Consider the following 17116-nt stretch of genomic DNA (forward strand, 5'->3'; position numbering starts at 1 on the left):
GACATCCCTGTCCAGCTCAAAACACCGCCAGAGCTCCATTTCCCCAGCTCAGGGGCATGCGCCTTCTCTGGGCATTCAAAGCCCTTGGCCAGTGCCCCAGCAGCCCACCACCCCTGCCCGGGTCACCGGTCCTGCCCCCACCACAGCAACTCCCCCGTCCCCCTGGGGGAGGAGGCTGGGGTTCAAGTGCCAGCTCCCATCATCCCCCCTCTGCAAACCGGGGTGCGCCCCTAGCCCCCTTCCTCCTCCATCGGGGGGGAAAGGAGCTTCCCCACTCATCTGAGGCCTCCCCAGGGCAGGGACCGAGTCAGGTGTCTGGATGAGCTGCCTAAGTGCTGCAACCAGCCGTATCCCCCAGAAAGGACGGTCCAGCAACGCTCTGTGCCCCTGGCCGGGCTGTCCGTGGGTGAGCGAGGAGAACCATCCTCGGCTCCCGCATCTCCTGGCTCTGTGCCCGGAATATGGAGGGGCCGGTTCCTCCGTGGTTCTCACACTTGAGTGGGCATTTGGGTGGATGGAGAAACTCTCTTAGAAATGCAGATTACCCCCCCACCGATCTAAATTCGGATCTTAGGTGGGACTCAGGCATACGCATTGTTTCCAGCTTTCCTGAGCAATAATTGAGACCCATCACGTGGTGTAAGGTTGAGGCGTTCAGCATGATGGCTTGGTTTATATTTGTTGTGAAATGATCACCGCAGGAAGGTCTGCTAAACATCCAGCTTCTCGTACAGATACAAAAAAAAAGAGAGAAAAGGAAAACACTTTCCTCTTTGTGATGAGAGCTCTGGATTTTAACTTCCCTCCATGTCCCCCAGCAGCATCAGCTGTGTGACACCCCCCGTGCTTCCTTACCTTGCACCTGGGGTTTGGACTCTCTGACCCCCTTCCTCCAGCTCCCCCGCCCCCACTCCCCTCTGGTAACCACGCGTCTGATCTCTTTTTCTGAGTTTATTTTTCGTTTTTGTTTTATTTTATTTTATTTTTTTAAAGATTTTATTTATTCATTTGACAGAGATAGAGACAGCCAGCGAGAGAGGGAACACAAGCAGGGGGAGTGGGAGAGGAAGAGGCAGGCTCATAGCGGAGGAGCCTGATGTGGGGCTCGATCCCAGAACGCCGGGATCACGCCCTGAGCCAAAGGCAGATGCTTAACCGCTGTGCCACCCAGGCGCCCCTCGTTTTTGTTTTAGATGCCACGTATCAGTGAGATGTTTTTCGTTTTTGTTTTAGATCTCACATATCCGTGAGATCCGGCGGTATTTGCCTTTCTGTGTCTGGTGTATTTCACTTAGCGTAAGGAGGGCATCATGTTGTCACGAGTGGTAGATCTCGGTTTTCTTTTTTTTCTTTTTTTTTTTTTTAAGATTTATTTATTTATTTATTTGACAGAGATAGAGACAGCCAGCAAGAGAGGGAACACAANCCCTCGTTTTTGTTTTAGATGCCACGTATCAGTGAGATGTTTTTCGTTTTTGTTTTAGATCTCACATATCCGTGAGATCCGGCGGTATTTGCCTTTCTGTGTCTGGTGTATTTCACTTAGCGTAAGGAGGGCATCATGTTGTCACAAGTGGTAGATCTCGGTTTTCTGTGGCTGAATAATATTCCACTGTGCACATACATACCACGATGTCTGTATCCGTTCTTCCATCCGTGGATGTGTCGCGGCTACTGCTAATAACGCTGCAGTGACCGCGGGGCGCAGGTGTCTTTTTGAATGAGGGTTTTCATTTTTTATATATATGTTCCCCAAAATAGAATTGCTGGACCATATGGTCGTTGTGTTTTTCATTTTTTGAGCAACCCCTTACTGTTTTCCACAGTGGCTGCCCCCATTTACAATCCCAGCAGCAGAGCACGAGGGTTCCTTTTTCTCCGCATCCTTGCCAACGCTGGGTATCCCTTGTCTTTGTCTTTTGATCTTGTCCATGCTGACAGGTGTGAGGTGGTAGCTCATTGTGGTTTCGATTTGCATTTCCCTGGTGCTGAGTGATGCTGAGCATCTCTTCATGTGTCTGTTGGCCATTTGCGGGTCTTTGGAAAAATGTCTGTTCATGTCCTTTGTCCATTTTTTAATTGGGTGGTTTTTCCACTACTGAGTTGTAGGAGTTCTTTCTGTATTTTGGAGATGAACCCCTTATCACATTTATGGTTTGCACTTACGTTTTCCCATTCCACAGGTTGTCTTTTCACTTTGTGGATGATTTCCTTTGCTGTGCAGAAGCTTTTTAGCTTGATGTTGTCCCACTTATTTTTATTTTAGTTGCTTGAGCTTTCGGTGTCCCGTGCAAGAAACCGTCACCAGGACCCACATCAGGGAGCTTTGTGTCTGGGTTTCCTTCCAGGAGTTTTGTGGTTTCAGGTCTTACATTTAAGTCTTTGATCCATTTCAAGTTAATTTTTGTGAGTGGTGTGAGGTAGGGGTCCAGCTTTGTTCTTTTCCATGTGAATATCCAGTTATCCCAGCACCGTTGATTGAAGAGACCGTCTTCTCTCATTGAGTGGTCTTGGCTCCCTTGTCAAAGATTAGTTGACTTTATAAACCACTGGGTTTATTTCTGGGCTTTCGGTTCTGTTACACTGGTCTGTTTGTTTTTTGCCAGTACCATATTTGTTTGCTTATTGTAGCTCTACGTACATCTTTTTATTTTTTAATTTTTTAAATTTTTTAAAAAAGATTTTATTTATTTATTTGACAGAGAGATAGAGGCAGCAGAGAGAGAGGGAACACAAGCAGGGGGAGTGGGAGAGGAAGAAGCAGGCTCCCAGTGGAGGAGCCTGATGTGGGGCTCGATCCCAGAACGCCAGGATCACTCCCTGAGCCGAAGGCAGAGGCTTAATGACTGAGCCACCCAGGCGCCCCTACGTACATCTTTTTAAACATTATTTCTTTATTGGCGAGGGAAAGAGAGAGAGCACGGGAGCTCTTCTGGGCAGATGGGGCTGTGTCTCATCCCTTATCTGGGTGGGGGTTATGGGGGCTGCTCCAGGCAATTCTCACTTTCCCAGACTCTCCATTTGGGAGGGAGGCCGGGTGGTGTGGCCGAATTCACCCTTGGCCATGAATTCATCCTCCTGCCTCTGCAGAGTAAGGAAACCCTCCACAATGGGCACAGGTTTGCGGGTGATTAGCTTGCCTGCCTGCCTCTCCGCACGTGTTCCTTCCCACCCTGTGGTCACATGTGGCTGGGAGACCCTGTCCACAGCAGGTGGAGCTGTGACAGCTCCCTGCCTGGGTGGGGGCAAGCCAGGCTCTAAGACCCACAGAATCCCCCATTTGAAGAGCCAAATCAGGCAGATCTGGACCCTACCGAGTCCCCTGGTCAGAGTGCGTCACCCACGTGCTTCTGCAGATGAGCGAGGCCACTGTTGGGATGACGACTTGGGTCCTGCCGCTGGGAACTCCGTGCCCAAGATCTGTGCCCGTTGTCGCAGATTGCCCCCACCCCCATCACTGGCAGATTCCAGTGCTTGGGCCCCACAGATCTGCCTGCAATCCCTGTGCATCGAGATCAGAGTGGGGGCCCCCAGAAGTGACCCACGATGTTGGGTCAGGGGACGGGCCTGGGGGAGGGGCAGGGTGGTCAGCGGGGAGCCTCAGAAGGCTGCCCCTCCTGCCTCCCACAGGGACATTCGTCTCGGCCTTTGCCGTGCTGTGCGGAGCCCGCACCGACCTCCCGGACAGACACGTGTGCTGTGTCTTCTGGCTGAACATCGCAGCGGCCCTCATCCAGACCCTCACGGCCATTGTCATGGTGGGCTGGATCATGAGCATCTTCTGGGGCATGGACATGGTCATCCTTGCCAGTGAGTAGCCGCCTGGGCCGAGCCTCCTGGGGCGGGGGCTGGGCCGGGATGCGGGGCAGGGCTGGAGGAGGGGCAGGGCCACCCAGTCTGGGTGGCTGGGATCCTTCGGGTGTAGGCGCTTTGCCGCGGAGGGCTGGTCCTCCCCGGAGGCCAGGTGCTGGTCACTAGAGTCTGCAGCTGCCTGGCAGAGGGGACCCTTCCCCCCTGCCAACCCCCTGCTCGCCCAACCTGATGCCTGCAGGGTGTCCTGAGTGCGGACGGCCAGAGACTGAGCCAGAGAGTGTGAACAAGACAGGACCGAGCTTCTGATTGGCTCAGACACCTTGCATATCCTCTTTGTCGAGAAAACAGCCCTGGACCACCCTGGGCTGTGTGTGAGATGATGTCCCCTATTTCTGGCGGCCCCGTCTCCGTCATGCAGTTTCCAGAAAGAAGGAAAACCCACGTGGCATCCCTGTCCACGGGAAGCCCTGTAACAGCGGGCTGTTGTGTTGTTCTGTATTTATAGCTGGGACAGCACGATTTTCTCCTTCCGTGTTGAGGGGACCTTCGCCAGTCATTTAGCAAAACTTGATTCAGACACAGAACTCTTCTGTGAAAGTGCCTAACGTTATAAAATTTCCTGAAATGTCTTAACATCTGTGAAATCACCTAGCGAGCTCTTAGAACAGACCCCGCACGTGCCTTGGAGCAGCCCCCCACGTGGCCTGCATTTTCACACGTCTGTCTATGGCACCGCGGATCGCCACGGACAGGGACCACGTCTCCTTCTGCACCACGTTGCCCTCTCTTCCCGCCCCAGGCCCCTCGTGGTATCCTACGCAACAAAGCCACTCGTAGGCGGCACTGTCAGTGTCAGAGGGAGAGATGGCAGAGGCAGGACGTGAGTTCGGGGGCCCTAGAATGATCTAGAATGACCTGTAGCTGCCTCCATCTGAGTTCAGGATCCTCGGAGGATGCAGGGCACGCATAAATGCCAGGGCCAGGCGAGGCCTCAGGTCAGTGACCAGTCAAGCCACCAGGCAGGGAAGACGCAGGCCCTGGAGCCTGAGGGATCCAGGAAGAGCTGGTGGATTGGACAGACCGGCTGCCTGGAAGCAGATCGTCTGGCAGCAGAGACCAGGGAGGAAGTGGGGTGGCTGTTGGGCCAGGACATCCCAGGCAGACCTTGGGAGGCAGGGGCAACCAGAGAAATGGGAGGGAAACAGCAGGTCTGGCCAGCGGCTGCGGGGTGGGCTGGCCCCAGGGAGGGCAGGCTGGGGAGAGGTCAGGAGGCTGGGGAGGGCTGCTCTCAGGGCAGGCGTGGCCCATCAGGACATCAGGAAGGACAGGGACCCTGGGAGGGGAGCAGGCAAAGGAGTCAAAGACCCAGGCAGGTCCAGCATGGGAGCCTCGCCCTGTGCCCTTGACCGGGGACTGCAGAGCCCTGCAGGCAGGCCGGGAGTGCCGCAGAGCCCGAGGCGTCCCCAGGGGCCTGTGAGATGGCCCACAGCCTCCTGTCCCTTTCTGTTGGAACCGGGAAGGCCTACTCTGGGACGCGTCCTCAGCCAGTCAGAAGGCCTGACCCGGAACAAGGCCTGACCCCTTTGACTGCTTCCTCCCAAGTCAGCCCCATGTCTGGCCAGGCACCTGGGCACTTTAAGAAGAAACTTTCCACTAAAGGGGAACGCGCCTACGTCACTGTTGTGGGTTGGCGCCTAATCCCTAGAGCTTTCTGGTTATTTTTATCTTGGTCACCCTTAAAACCCAGGGGTTTTAAAAACCACGGGGTCTGTATCTTAGAGATAACTGAAAGGGCCCCCCGATCGGGTCCTAGACAAGGAAACGTGGACCCCGAGATGTAAGATGGGGACCTGATGACTTCTCTAGTGGGTCTAGTCAGGCTGCGGGATACCCTATGCGAGAACCCCGTTCCCACCCCACCCCAGGGCCCTGGGCCCTCGCTGTGGCTAGTCAGCTTGTCTGCACACTGGTTTTTTTGCACCAGACTTTCCAGACTTGGCTGCATGAGAAAACCCGCCACACCTCACCGCTGCCCACCAACCTCGCCTGCCCGCCAGACTCAGCCACCCATCTCAGCAGGGGTGCCTTGTTCCAGAAAGTAAACCCACCGTGGAAGGACTGTAATTGCCACTCTTGAGATGAGGCTGCAGGCTGGACGGCTCCAAGGGACAGGGGAGCATGCACATTCGGGGATGGTGACTTCGGGGGGAGGTCCCACCAGTGACTCATCTGTCCTAATGGATAGTTGGATGGGAGCCATTCTTTCTGGGTTCACTCCAGTCCCTTCCCGCAAAAAATGAAGGAAACTTCTCAGCTGGAACAGTCCGGGATGAGTTTTTTGGGTTTTTTTTTTAAGATTTTATTTTTATTCATTTGAGAGGGAGAGAGAGAGAAGGAACAGGGAGGGGTGCAGAAGGAGAAGCAGGCTCCCTGCTGAGCAGGGAGCCCGACACGGGGCTCGATCCCAGGACCCTGGAATCATGACCTGAGCTGAAGGCAGACACTTCACCAACTGAGCCACCCAGGCATCCTGAGGATGACCTTCCACATGGCATTGTCCAGGGTGTCATCAACACACACACCATCCAGAAAAACCTCTAAGAGGACGAGCAGGGAATTCCAGATCTAATAGATGTTAAAACCAGGGACTTATGATCTGTTGATGATAATAACAAGCCGACAATAGCCTGTCCTGGTCGAGGATGAAGTACATGATAGTTCTCCTCGCGCTCTGCCCCGTGCCCACGGCAGGCATCACCGACCTCATCACACCACCGAGGGACGAGTGGCCTCGGCTGAGCTGTGGGGCCAGGGGCGGCCCCCCGAGGGAGCTTCTCAGCGGGGCTGCAGGCTGTGACCCTCAGCCCAGCAGCCCCACCTGCTGGTTCCCGGACCCCTAGCACAGTGCTCACGCGTCCTGACGCTTTTTAGACTCTAGCCAGTCCCTCCGGCCTCTGTTTTCACCCTGTTTTCTCTTTCTCTTTTCCTCCTCTCCCTCTTGCGGCCTCACATCCCTGTGTTGCCCCCAAGTTTCCCAAGGTGAGTCTGCTGATGGGCGCAGGGCCCCCAGCCCGGGCTGCTGCCCCCCACGCCCCTACTGCCCCTCTGTGTCCCCCCCACTCTCACCCCAGCTGGCCACCGGGCTTTCATCTTGTTTATGGTTTTATGTATTTTCATTTATTGTTGTGTTTTTGTTTATTCTGTTTGTGTTTTCTTTTTGTTTGGATTTCTAGCTTTTTAGTTTGGAACACGTTGAAGTGTAGACAGAAGTCGAGGGCCTAGCACACGGAGCCCCTCAGGGCCCACCGCGGCTTCAACAACACATAGTCACTCTCGTGTCATCTGTGACATCTCTCTCCTGCATTTTCCGCACATTATTCGGACTTAAAATTGGTGAATAATTTGGTAAATAGAGAAAACAACCGTTAGGTCCTCAGAAGTTCCTCTGGGGGCTAAGTTGCCAGCTAACGGTGAGGTGGGCATTTCATCAGTTCCAAACTCATAACTTCATCCCTAAATATTTCAGTGGCTCAATTTCCCCGGTGCGCTTGTGAAGGTCAACAGTGTTTTAAAGGCTCGGCGTCCTAGGTCATGTTTGTCTGTGTCCCAGACATCCGGCTGATTAAACACACCCATGGGGATGGTCTTCTATGTCCTGTCTTCCTGTTTTTCTTTCCATCCTCCCCTTTCTGTCCACATGTCCCAGGTGCCCAGCGCTTGGGGATGGAGGCCTGCCCTGAAGTCTTCTGGGCCAGGGGCATGTCGATCACTGTGTGACCCCCACCCCGGATACGTTCCTGTCCTGTATCCCCACTAAACCCAAAGTTCCACAGCTCTCCCTGCATCTTTCCATTCCACCTTAAAAAGTTCATGTCCTTGGGAAAAGCTAGACCCTGAGTATAGTAGTCATTCACAGCTTAGTATGAATAAGATCTCAGGCCCATATTGCAGTTCGCAGGTGCCTCCTGGAGAAATCCTGAAGGAAGCAGGCATCTAACCATCTCTCTCTGCTTCTTCCCCACAGGCTACAAGGAGCAGGGCATCCCACAGCAGCTGTGAGCCCGAAGGAGCCGCCGAGAATTCCAGGGTGGTCCCATGAGGGCTGCACCAGGCCGTGGTGGGCACCAGGACCTTTATATATGCTCTTCTGCCATCTCCTCGGGTTGGATTGGAAGAGGGGGGTTTAAAAAACATTATTTATTTTGAAAACGCCTCTGCTCTTCTCAGCAGGCTGCAAGGCTGCCAGCCCCTCCCCCTGCTCCAGAAAGACGCAGGCCCCCAGAGCATCTCAGGTGGGGTGGGGAGTGGGGGGGCGGGATTGCGGACAGAGAGGCTGGGATGCTCGGCTTGCCTCTGCCCTGCACGGCTCCCTGCCCACTGCAAAGGTGCCTCAGAGCTGCTGGGCTGGGCAGCAGGGGTTCACCGAGGGTCAGGATGTGGTGGACCCTTCAGGGTCCCTAGCCTTGTCTGAGTGTTGGCACTGTGGTCTCCTGGGGGCTGAGCAGGAGTGAGGAGTGAGGAGTCACACACCCCAGCCCGGTGGCCCTGGGCTCCCTAACTACAGCCTGCCCTTTACCCACCCCTCCTCCTCGCCACTGAAATCTCTGGGCCTGGGTGTGTTTTTGACCTTTGTTTCCCTAGAAGGTGGTCGGCGACTCCGTCCTGGGGCGAAGCGGCTAGAGTTGCCNTTCACCGAGGGTCAGGATGTGGTGGACCCTTCAGGGTCCCTAGCCTTGTCTGAGTGTTGGCACTGTGGTCTCCTGGGGGCTGAGCAGGAGTGAGGAGTGAGGAGTCACACACCCCAGCCCGGTGGCCCTGGGCTCCCTAACTACAGCCTGCCCTTTACCCACCCCTCCTCCTCGCCACTGAAATCTCTGGGCCTGGGTGTGTTTTTGACCTTTGTTTCCCTAGAAGGTGGTCGGCGACTCCGTCCTGGGNAGTGGTCGGCGACTCCGTCCCGGGGCGAAGCGGCTAGAGTTGCCAGGTGTTGGTCCACAGAATCCCCAGCGCAGTTGTGAGCGAGCACGGGCCAGCAGCATTTCCCTTTATACTGAACCCACTCCTGGCCTACAGTCCTCCTAAAATCCTTGGGGCAGGACGAGTCTCCGAANTTGGGGCAGGATGGGTCTCCGAATTCAGAAAACGTGGGTTTGAGACAGAATAAGACCCATTTACCATGCATTTCCTAACAGCCCCGCAGTCTGGAGCGCCTCCCGACCATTGAGCACATGACTGTTTTTGCAGAAAATCCTGTGAAAAGTCAGACTAATTGGGATCAATAAAAACCATAAATAGCCTTACCTTGCATGCTTGAGGTCAGATTTTGGCCTAAATAAGCTATGGAAGAAAAGTTAGCGTTCAAGAGCTTTTGGGGTTTTAGAATTGGAAAAAAAAATTTATGGGGTGGTGGACTTTTATCTGAAAAATCCCTCTTGCAGACGAGGCCCTGGGGATCTTGCTGGCGTTACACAGGGATTCCTCCCTTTGCAAAGGGACGGTCGGGGCCTTCACGGCGCCTGCCTGTGATTGGGAATTGGATCCCAGTGGGGGAGGAACTCAGAGGAGGTGCTGGGGCCACTGCGGGTCAGGGATTGCTCTGAAATGGAGAGAAAGGCCATCCAAAGTCATGGCGGACATCTACACGTCTGTTTTCATATGCTTCCTAATGTGGGAATTGCTGAACTGTGGGACTGGCCCAAAGCTGTTTGCAACCCCACTGGACTCCCCGAGGGGGCTTTTCCTGCCTGTCGGAGACTCAGAATGTGCCCAAGGCTGCAGCAGTGACCTGTCTGGCCTTTTCCCAGTTGCTGGACAGGCCCCCTCGCTCCCCCAGCCCACTCACCTCACCTGCTGGGCTTTCTGATGATTGTCCTACCAGGGGAATGGGCCTCAGGGTCCCTGGGGATTGGGCAGTTCTTGGCATCCACGGAGAAACAAATCCCCTGCCCACCCCCTCGTCACCTGATCCTGCCCCCCTTCCCTCCTGACCCCAGCCAGGCCTCTGCGGCTGCTTTCGTGTTTGGAATCCTGTGAGTGTTCAAGGCGTGGGACCAGCTTTGGGTTTATCCAGAAAGCGAGCAGCTTTTGGTGTCTGCAGACGGCAGCTCTGGGCCAAGAAGACAGCAGGCAGCTGCTGGCTGTGCGCCGGGAAGCTGCGTCAGAGAGGGGAGCCCCCCTGCAGCCAGGTCAGAGGAGCTCTGGCTGAGGGACCGTACGGGCCCAGCCACCCCCCGGAGGCCCTTTGCCCCCACACGTGGAGGGACGACGGGCCTTGGACGCACCCCACCGCTGGGAGCGGAGGATCTCGCTTCCCTGGCTCGGGCTGGGGTGGCTGCTGAGCGGGAGAGATGAGATAGCAGGTTATGTGGCATGTTTAGTGGTGATCCAGACACGGGGGGTTTCTTGAGTGAACCCCGTTATGGATGGCTAATACAGGGGTTTGTGGGCTCCGAAGGATGGTTCCCCTCGGCACCCACCTCTGCCCCTGAGGCTCCCCTCAGCCGCCAGCTGCTTCCACACTTGCGGGGACGTCAGCCTCTGGAAGAAGCCCTTCCCGCGTAGCTGATGTGTGCGAGGAATGGGGGCACCCCCGTCCTCTGAACCCCCAGTCTGTGAGGATTGCCGCGCGGGGAGCAGCTCAAGACAGCCACTGTCTACATGAGACTGTAGGCTTAGTGTCACCGGCTCAGATGAGGGACGGGGAGGTGAGGAAGGGCCTTCGCTCCGCTGTCCCAGAACCACGCATCAGCCCCAACAAGGACAGCCTCCAGATGTTGGGCCTTTGCCAGGCTCGGCGTGGCACATTGGACCCCCGATGACCCTTACCAACAATCCTGGCGGGGGGACGTCAGTATGTGGAGCTTCCAGATGTCAGGACTCAGGCGCCAGGAAAGCAAGGCCCTGGACACGCGCTCACGGCGGCCTAGCGGACTCACGGCCTGCGTCGCAGCCTTGCCGCAGAAGGGAAGGGGTCTCAGGGGCCGCAAGGATCCTCTGGACGGCCTTGCCTATGCGGAAGTAGCAGGTGACAGGAAAAACCCCCTCAGCGAGGACTGAAAGGCTCCACCACGCACCGTCCAGGGCGGCCCTCCACCCCACGCCCGGAGCGGCGGCCGGAACTGCTCCAGGCCCTCTGACCCCCCACGTCCCAGAGGCACGGCTGGGACTTCAGCCTCACGCAGACGCCACGAGGGCTGAGGAGCAGTGGGGAGCACGCGAGCTCTAGAAGGTCGAGGACGCCACTCAGTCAGAATTTCCCCGGGAAGGACAGGGACCCAGACCTCAGCAAGGAAAACGGAACACTGAGCCCCGAGGCCAGCGCAAGGTGGGGTGACCCCCAGGCCCAAGAGAACGCCTTTCGAAGGCCTGAGGCTCTCGAGGAGGAAGCCACAGGTCCACTGCGGGGGTCCTTCTGTGCCAGCCCAGCTCTTTAACCCCCCCCCCAAATCTACAATGTTTTCTTTAGTGAACCCCATGCCTGTGCTGTTGGGGTGAGTTTGCAGGGGTCGCTTGGGTGTGGGCCTGAGCCAGCGTGGGGCCCCATCCTGCTCCTGGGGCCTGAGGCGCTCATGACCCTGGATGTGTTTCTCCCGTTGGTGATGGTGGCCGCCGTGGCGTGCTGGCGACAGCTTAGGGATGGAACTGTAAGCCCCCGGCCGGTGGCTCAGGCTCCCCCTCTTGCCGGTGTGTTTGGAGGGCTTTCAGCAGAGGGATCGGAGGCGGACGAGCACGCTTAGAGCACCCCAGCTGCACTGACCCTCCCTGGAGACCTTGACCTCGCGGGGGGCAGGGGGAGCCATGCGAGCTGCCCCCCACGAACCTGCCCAAGGCTGAACGGAGCCAGGGTTCCTTCTTCTCAGCAGGGCCCCATGTGCTGGTGTAAGGCAGTTCTCGCAAGCGGGGCTCCCCATTCCACATCGCTGCACCCCTCAAGCACTCAGCGGGCGCCGATGCGGCCCGAGGGGGGCTCCCAGGAACAGCGCCCTGGCCGCTGCACCCGCCCTTCCCGCCTGCACAGGTGGAACAGTAAGGTGAGCGGAGGCCAGAGGGGCGCTGCTCCCTGCGGAGGAGGCCGCTGCACGTGGCCCGGAGGTGAGGAGGCCAGGCTGTGGGAAGGGAGGCTGGGGGCCGCCTGAGCGGGTGGGCGCTGGTCGGGTCCCGTGTTTTTCAGCTGTTGGGCGCTGAGAGCTTCAGAACGTCTGCGGGATCACGGAGGCGTGTGAGGCGTGCCGGACTCGCGAATCTGCCCTAATCCCCGTGCCGATGCGTGGGGAGCCCCACGCCCCAAACACTGGGCCGAGTTCCAGCCTCAATGCTGTTTGTGTCTCCTTCTGGCTTGTGCCTCAGTTGGACCATCCGTTGGGCGGGGCAAGGAGGGGCTGGGCAGCCAATGCCGGTCCCATTTCTATCAGGCCAGAGGCCTGGGAGGACGGGCCCGGGGCCCCACGGGGGCAGAGGATGCAGGCCTCACGGATTTGGAATTAGGGATTCTTCCTGGTGACACAGACACGAGCGCTCTTTCCTCTCACCCCTCCCAATCCTGTCACACGGGAGGCCGATGACAGGTCTGTCCTTGAAGGTGTCCTGAGTTTCCAGGACAAGTTAGTTGTCTCTGAATTTAGCCCCCAGTCCCTGTCCCTTCCTGCCTGGATTTGCCAACATGCCAGCCACGCCCAGGCCAGGCCACTGGCACCCTAGGCGGGCAGAAGCACAGACACGTGCACACTCTCTTACACATCCGTGTGCACACTTCCCCGTGCACGCACGCACGCACACATGCATGCTCACAGCCCCTCCGGCTACTGGGTGAGGGCAGGACTCAGGACTGGGACCTCAACATCCACGGAGGGGTCTCTCACACCGCCTGGGAGCCATCCCTCCAGGCATGGGCCCTGGCGGGTGACATTTGTCCTTGTCACCCCACCCAGGGCCCAGATGCACACAGTTCTCTTGATCCAAAGGCCCCCTGGCCTGGAGCCCTTCCTCCCAGGGTCCATGGCTCCATACCCCGGCCCCCAAACCTGGCTGGCCTTCTGTGGGAGGGACGACATGGGTCTGCCCAGAGAGGAGGGGACCGTGATCCCTTTCTGGGCTCTTCTGGGGCTGCAGACAGTCCTCCCCACCCCCCACCCCCCGGCCTCAGGATGAGAAGCAGTGAGGAGAGAAGGGGGCAGAGGTCATGCCCACCCTGCTTTCTGGGTGAGCGTCTGGCCAGGTGTCCCAACCAGGGAGAGGGCGGCGGTGGCCACAAGTGGCTGGGGCGCCCCGCGGGAACACTTGGCTGGCCCTCTGCACAGGCTAAGGTACACATGCTGTCGTAAATGGTGCCAAATTTTTGAAAACGCAGTACATGAGAACAACACTGGTTCTGTGCATATTAGCTGGATTTATATTTGGATGAGTGTCGTGCTGTGATTTGTAGTTTTTGATACGTGATCTACTTTGATTGGGTCTCTCTCCCTCCTGTGAAAGGAATCGCTGTTCATTTCTGTTGTTCTCTGCCAAGACCCTCTCCCCGACCTCCCAGGGCTTCCTTGTTTTACTTCTGCCCAGACCTGCGGGGGCCGCTCCCCACCCAAGCCACTTCCCCTGGGATCCTAGCTGGCCGAGGGGCTCTCCAGCCCATCCCAGTGACTGGAGCCTTCCTTGGTTCCACGAGAGGAAGAAACTCTCCGGCTGGGGACCTAGAGAAGCTTCCAGACTTGCCACCTGGGGCCCAGGCCGGCCTGTGGCTTAGCCTTTCCGGTGCCCTCAGGACGGAACCCCCTGGCAGGCCTGCCCACCCCCACCGCTGCCCAGGTCCCTACGGCCCCTTGAGGCGCTGGGCAGGGTCCCGACCTCCCCAGCGCCCCACCAGCTTCGGAAGTCCCAGCTCAAGCACCGTTGCCGTCCTCGTAATGAGAAGCAGCACGCATGACCGTCGAAACCCGTGTACAAACCTCCGTGTACATATTTATATATTCCGATTATAAATATACAAAGCGTAGCATCTCTTTGGCATTCCAAGTTCGTGTTTTTTTAAATCCTGAAAAAACGGCTTTAGAAACTTTTTCTTCCTTTCCCTCTTTTCTATGTAATAAATATTCATGTGACCTTTCTGGCGGCTTCTCAAAGCCCTTGTGTCTCTCATGTTTCCAGCTGGTGGGACCCCAACTCGCGCCTTCTCTCCGTGACTTCTGCTTGTGCGGTGGCCTCAGCACGAAGGCTGCCCTTCCCCAGATCAGGCCTGGCCCCCCTTCTCCTGGGGACCCCCATGTTCGGTGATCGGATCCCCCTGCAAGCAGGAGTCTGCCAGCCGAGTCGGGCGTCGGGCCCTCGCCGGGCTTGACCAGGAATGGGGCGCAGAGGAGACTCGGCTCCCGCTCGACCGCGGCCCGGCTGACGAGGGAAACGTGTGGAAGTGCTAGGACGCGGTTAGGCAGTCTCGTAATGAGCGGATCAGCCATGGTTGAGCTGACGGGAGCCGGGAGGGAAGTACGGGTCTCGGTCCACAGACCAGCTGGCATTTGCTAATGGGGTGAGGACCCGCAGAGCTTCTGGAATCTGTGGACGAAGACAGTGGATACATGAGATGAACACGTGGGAGTTCAGAGAGCCCGACAGGCAGAGGTGATCCAACCAGATGAAATCTGAGCTGAATCGAACACCTGGGCAGTCAGGGCCCCACGCTCTCGCCCACGAGTCAGTTGCCGTTTTCTAGAAGCCTCTGTCTGCGGAGCTGCGGTCAGCGCTTGATGACCCGAGGCACAGCCCGGGAGCTGTTCTTGATCCAAAGACTTACTGTGCTCACATCACGCCAGAGAGTGCTTTCCACAGGCTGTGTGGCCTCAGAGGGGGCCCCTTCCAGGGTCGAGGAGGAAGTCGGGCTGCATGAAGGCATCTTCTCCTCAGAACCCCCGCACCCCAGACCCCAGGCTCTGGGACAGGCTCGTGCCTGCCTATCTGCTGTGGGGGAGGCGCTGGGAGGGCCGCGGTTGGGTCTGTGGACTGGCCATGGCCTTCGGAGATGACTGGCCGGCCGGGTAGCTGAGGCCTTCTCACACAGTGATATGAGCCAGGAATTACTGAGGAGGAGAGGGGAACCCCACAGAAAGAGGAGAGACAGAGCGAGGGCTGATCGTGTGAATGGGGTCCACGGTCACGGCTCAGGGGCAGCAGGATAACCTGGGCCCAGGGGACCTCGAGACAGGGCCTATGACGGGCCTGCAGGCCGGGACGGCCCCTGGGGGAGGGCCTCCTCCTCCCACCCCCTGGGGTTCAGGCCCCCAGAAGGGCTCTGGCTCTGTGGGGAGTTAGCGGACGAGGAGGGGCCTGTGGTCCGAGCGGGAGACTGCATCTGCCTTTCCAGCCAGAGCCGAGGGTATTTTCACGTCCACCCAAAATAGCTATGTTTAAAAACAACAACAACAACAACAACAACAAAAAACAAACCCAACAACTCTAGAAAGCAAAGAAACTTTTAAAACTGGGAATGTCGTTGGTGGAGGAAATAAGCACTTCGAGAATACTTAGAACCACATCTCCTGAGGGGCCAGGCTGGGAGGGGAGCCCAGAGGTTAGGACTCGTCTCTGCCATTGGCTTCTGAGGAACCTCCAAACACGTTCAGGATCTTTTGGAGAAGCTGAGGCGGGGATGAATGAATTTTATCACTGAGAAACCAGTGCTGTGGCTTTGAGCATGGGGGTCCTCTGAGTCTGCACCTGCTCTCACTTCCCCCATTCAAATCCTCCCTGGCTCCCCAGGCCCGGCTCAAGGACGACCTCCACCGGGGTGAGACAGACTGATCTTGCTTGCTCTGCCCTCCACCCCTCTGTTCCAGGGGCCCGCTGTTCCCCTTGCATAACCCATGCTATGCTGGGGGGAGGCTGCCAGGCCCTCGACTCACCCCATTCCAGCCTGGCCAACAGCTCGTCCCTCTCCCTGAGCTAACCTGCCAAGATCGAGGTCTTTCCTGAGATCTTTGGGATCTTTCCTTTTTGGTCCCGAGGCTGTGGTTTATAAGCCTGTGGCCACCCCTGGCCCAGGTTCCTGCCGCATGGAGACAGAAGGCAGACCAGACACCGGCACCCAAGGAGAAGGTCTCAGCCCCGCCTCCCCGAGGCCAGTCCTAGCCTCACCCCTCCCACCAGGAGCCATCTGTGCTTTTTCCTTCCTGGCTGCAAACTGGTTCGAAGTAAGCTTCTCTCGCTAATAACAAAAAGCCGTAAAGCAATTTTTGCTCCAGTCTGCTCTGACTCTCTGTCTTCACTAACAGACTCAGTCTTTGCACATGACAAAATCACACCCGCACAGGCACGTGCCAGGCCTGGGCACACACACACTTGCTCTCCACAGTTGACCAGTGATGGATCTGGCAGTTAGACATTGTAATTCATCCCTAGCCCCAGCCTGCCACCTTCCCACTCCACCTGCCCCCTGTCATGGGGCACAGTATTTAAAGAAAAAAATTGTGGGGGTGCCTGGGTGGCTCAGTCGTTGAGTGTCTGCCTTCGGCTCAGGGCATGATCCCAGAGTTCTGGGATCGAGCCCCGCATCAGGCTCTTCTGCTGGGAGCCTGCTTCTTCCTCTCCCACTCCCCCTGCTTGTGTTCCCTCTCTTGCTGGCTGTCTCTCTGTCAAATGAATAAAATCTTTAAAAAATAAATTAAAAAAAATAAAGAAAAAATTGTGGGGGTGCCCGGCTGGCTCAGTCAGTGTAGCATGCGGCTCTTGATCTCAGGGTCATGAGTTCAAGCCCCACATTGGGTGTAAAGATGATTTAAAAATAAGCAAAGGGGCGCCTGGGTGGCACAGCGGTTAAGCGTCTGCCTTCGGCTCAGGGCGTGATCCCAGCGTTATGGGATCAAGCCCCACGTCAGGCTCCTCCACTATGAGCTTGCTTCTTCCTCTCCCACTCCCACTGCTTGTGTTCCCTCTCTCGCTGGCTGTCTCTATCTCTGTCAAATAAATAAATAAATAAAATCTTTAAAAAAAATAAAAAAATAAAAATAAAAATAAGCAAAACTTTAAAAAAATTTTTTTAAATCGTATACATGCACANTGGGAGCCTGCTTCTTCCTCTCCCACTCCCCCTGCTTGTGTTCCCTCTCTTGCTGGCTGTCTCTCTGTCAAATGAATAAAATCTTTAAAAAATAAATTAAAAAAAATAAAGAAAAAATTGTGGGGGTGCCCGGCTGGCTCAGTCAGTGTAGCATGCGGCTCTTGATCTCAGGGTCATGAGTTCAAGCCCCACATTGGGTGTAAAGATGATTTAAAAATAAGCAAAGGGGCGCCTGGGTGGCACAGCGGTTAAGCGTCTGCCTTC

At 56.7% G+C, this 17116-nt stretch overlaps 1 protein-coding gene across 3 annotated transcripts in view; it reads left to right on the top strand.

Annotated features, from left to right (window-relative positions):
* Positions 1-13909, top strand: part of STUM (stum, mechanosensory transduction mediator homolog) — a 61007-nt gene extending 47098 nt beyond the window's left edge. The window contains exons 2-5 of one of the 3 annotated variants that reach the window (XR_004627223.1): positions 3631-3810; positions 6844-6852; positions 7838-7930; positions 9807-13909. Coding sequence is in view for 2 of the 3 variants with exons in the window: in XM_034666608.1 (XP_034522499.1) it covers positions 3631-3810; positions 6844-6852; positions 7838-7872 (224 nt within the window). In the remaining variant the exon portion in view is untranslated. Of the gene's footprint in view, positions 1-3630; positions 3811-6843; positions 6853-7837; positions 8495-9806 lie in introns of those variants that run through there. The other 2 variants (XM_034666608.1, XM_034666609.1) reach the window with 2 other exon arrangements.
* The last annotated feature ends 3207 nt before the right edge of the window (positions 13910-17116 follow it).

This window comes from Ailuropoda melanoleuca, chromosome 8 (genome assembly GCF_002007445.2).
Source record: "Ailuropoda melanoleuca isolate Jingjing chromosome 8, ASM200744v2, whole genome shotgun sequence".
NCBI classification, from domain to species: domain Eukaryota; kingdom Metazoa; phylum Chordata; class Mammalia; order Carnivora; family Ursidae; genus Ailuropoda; species Ailuropoda melanoleuca.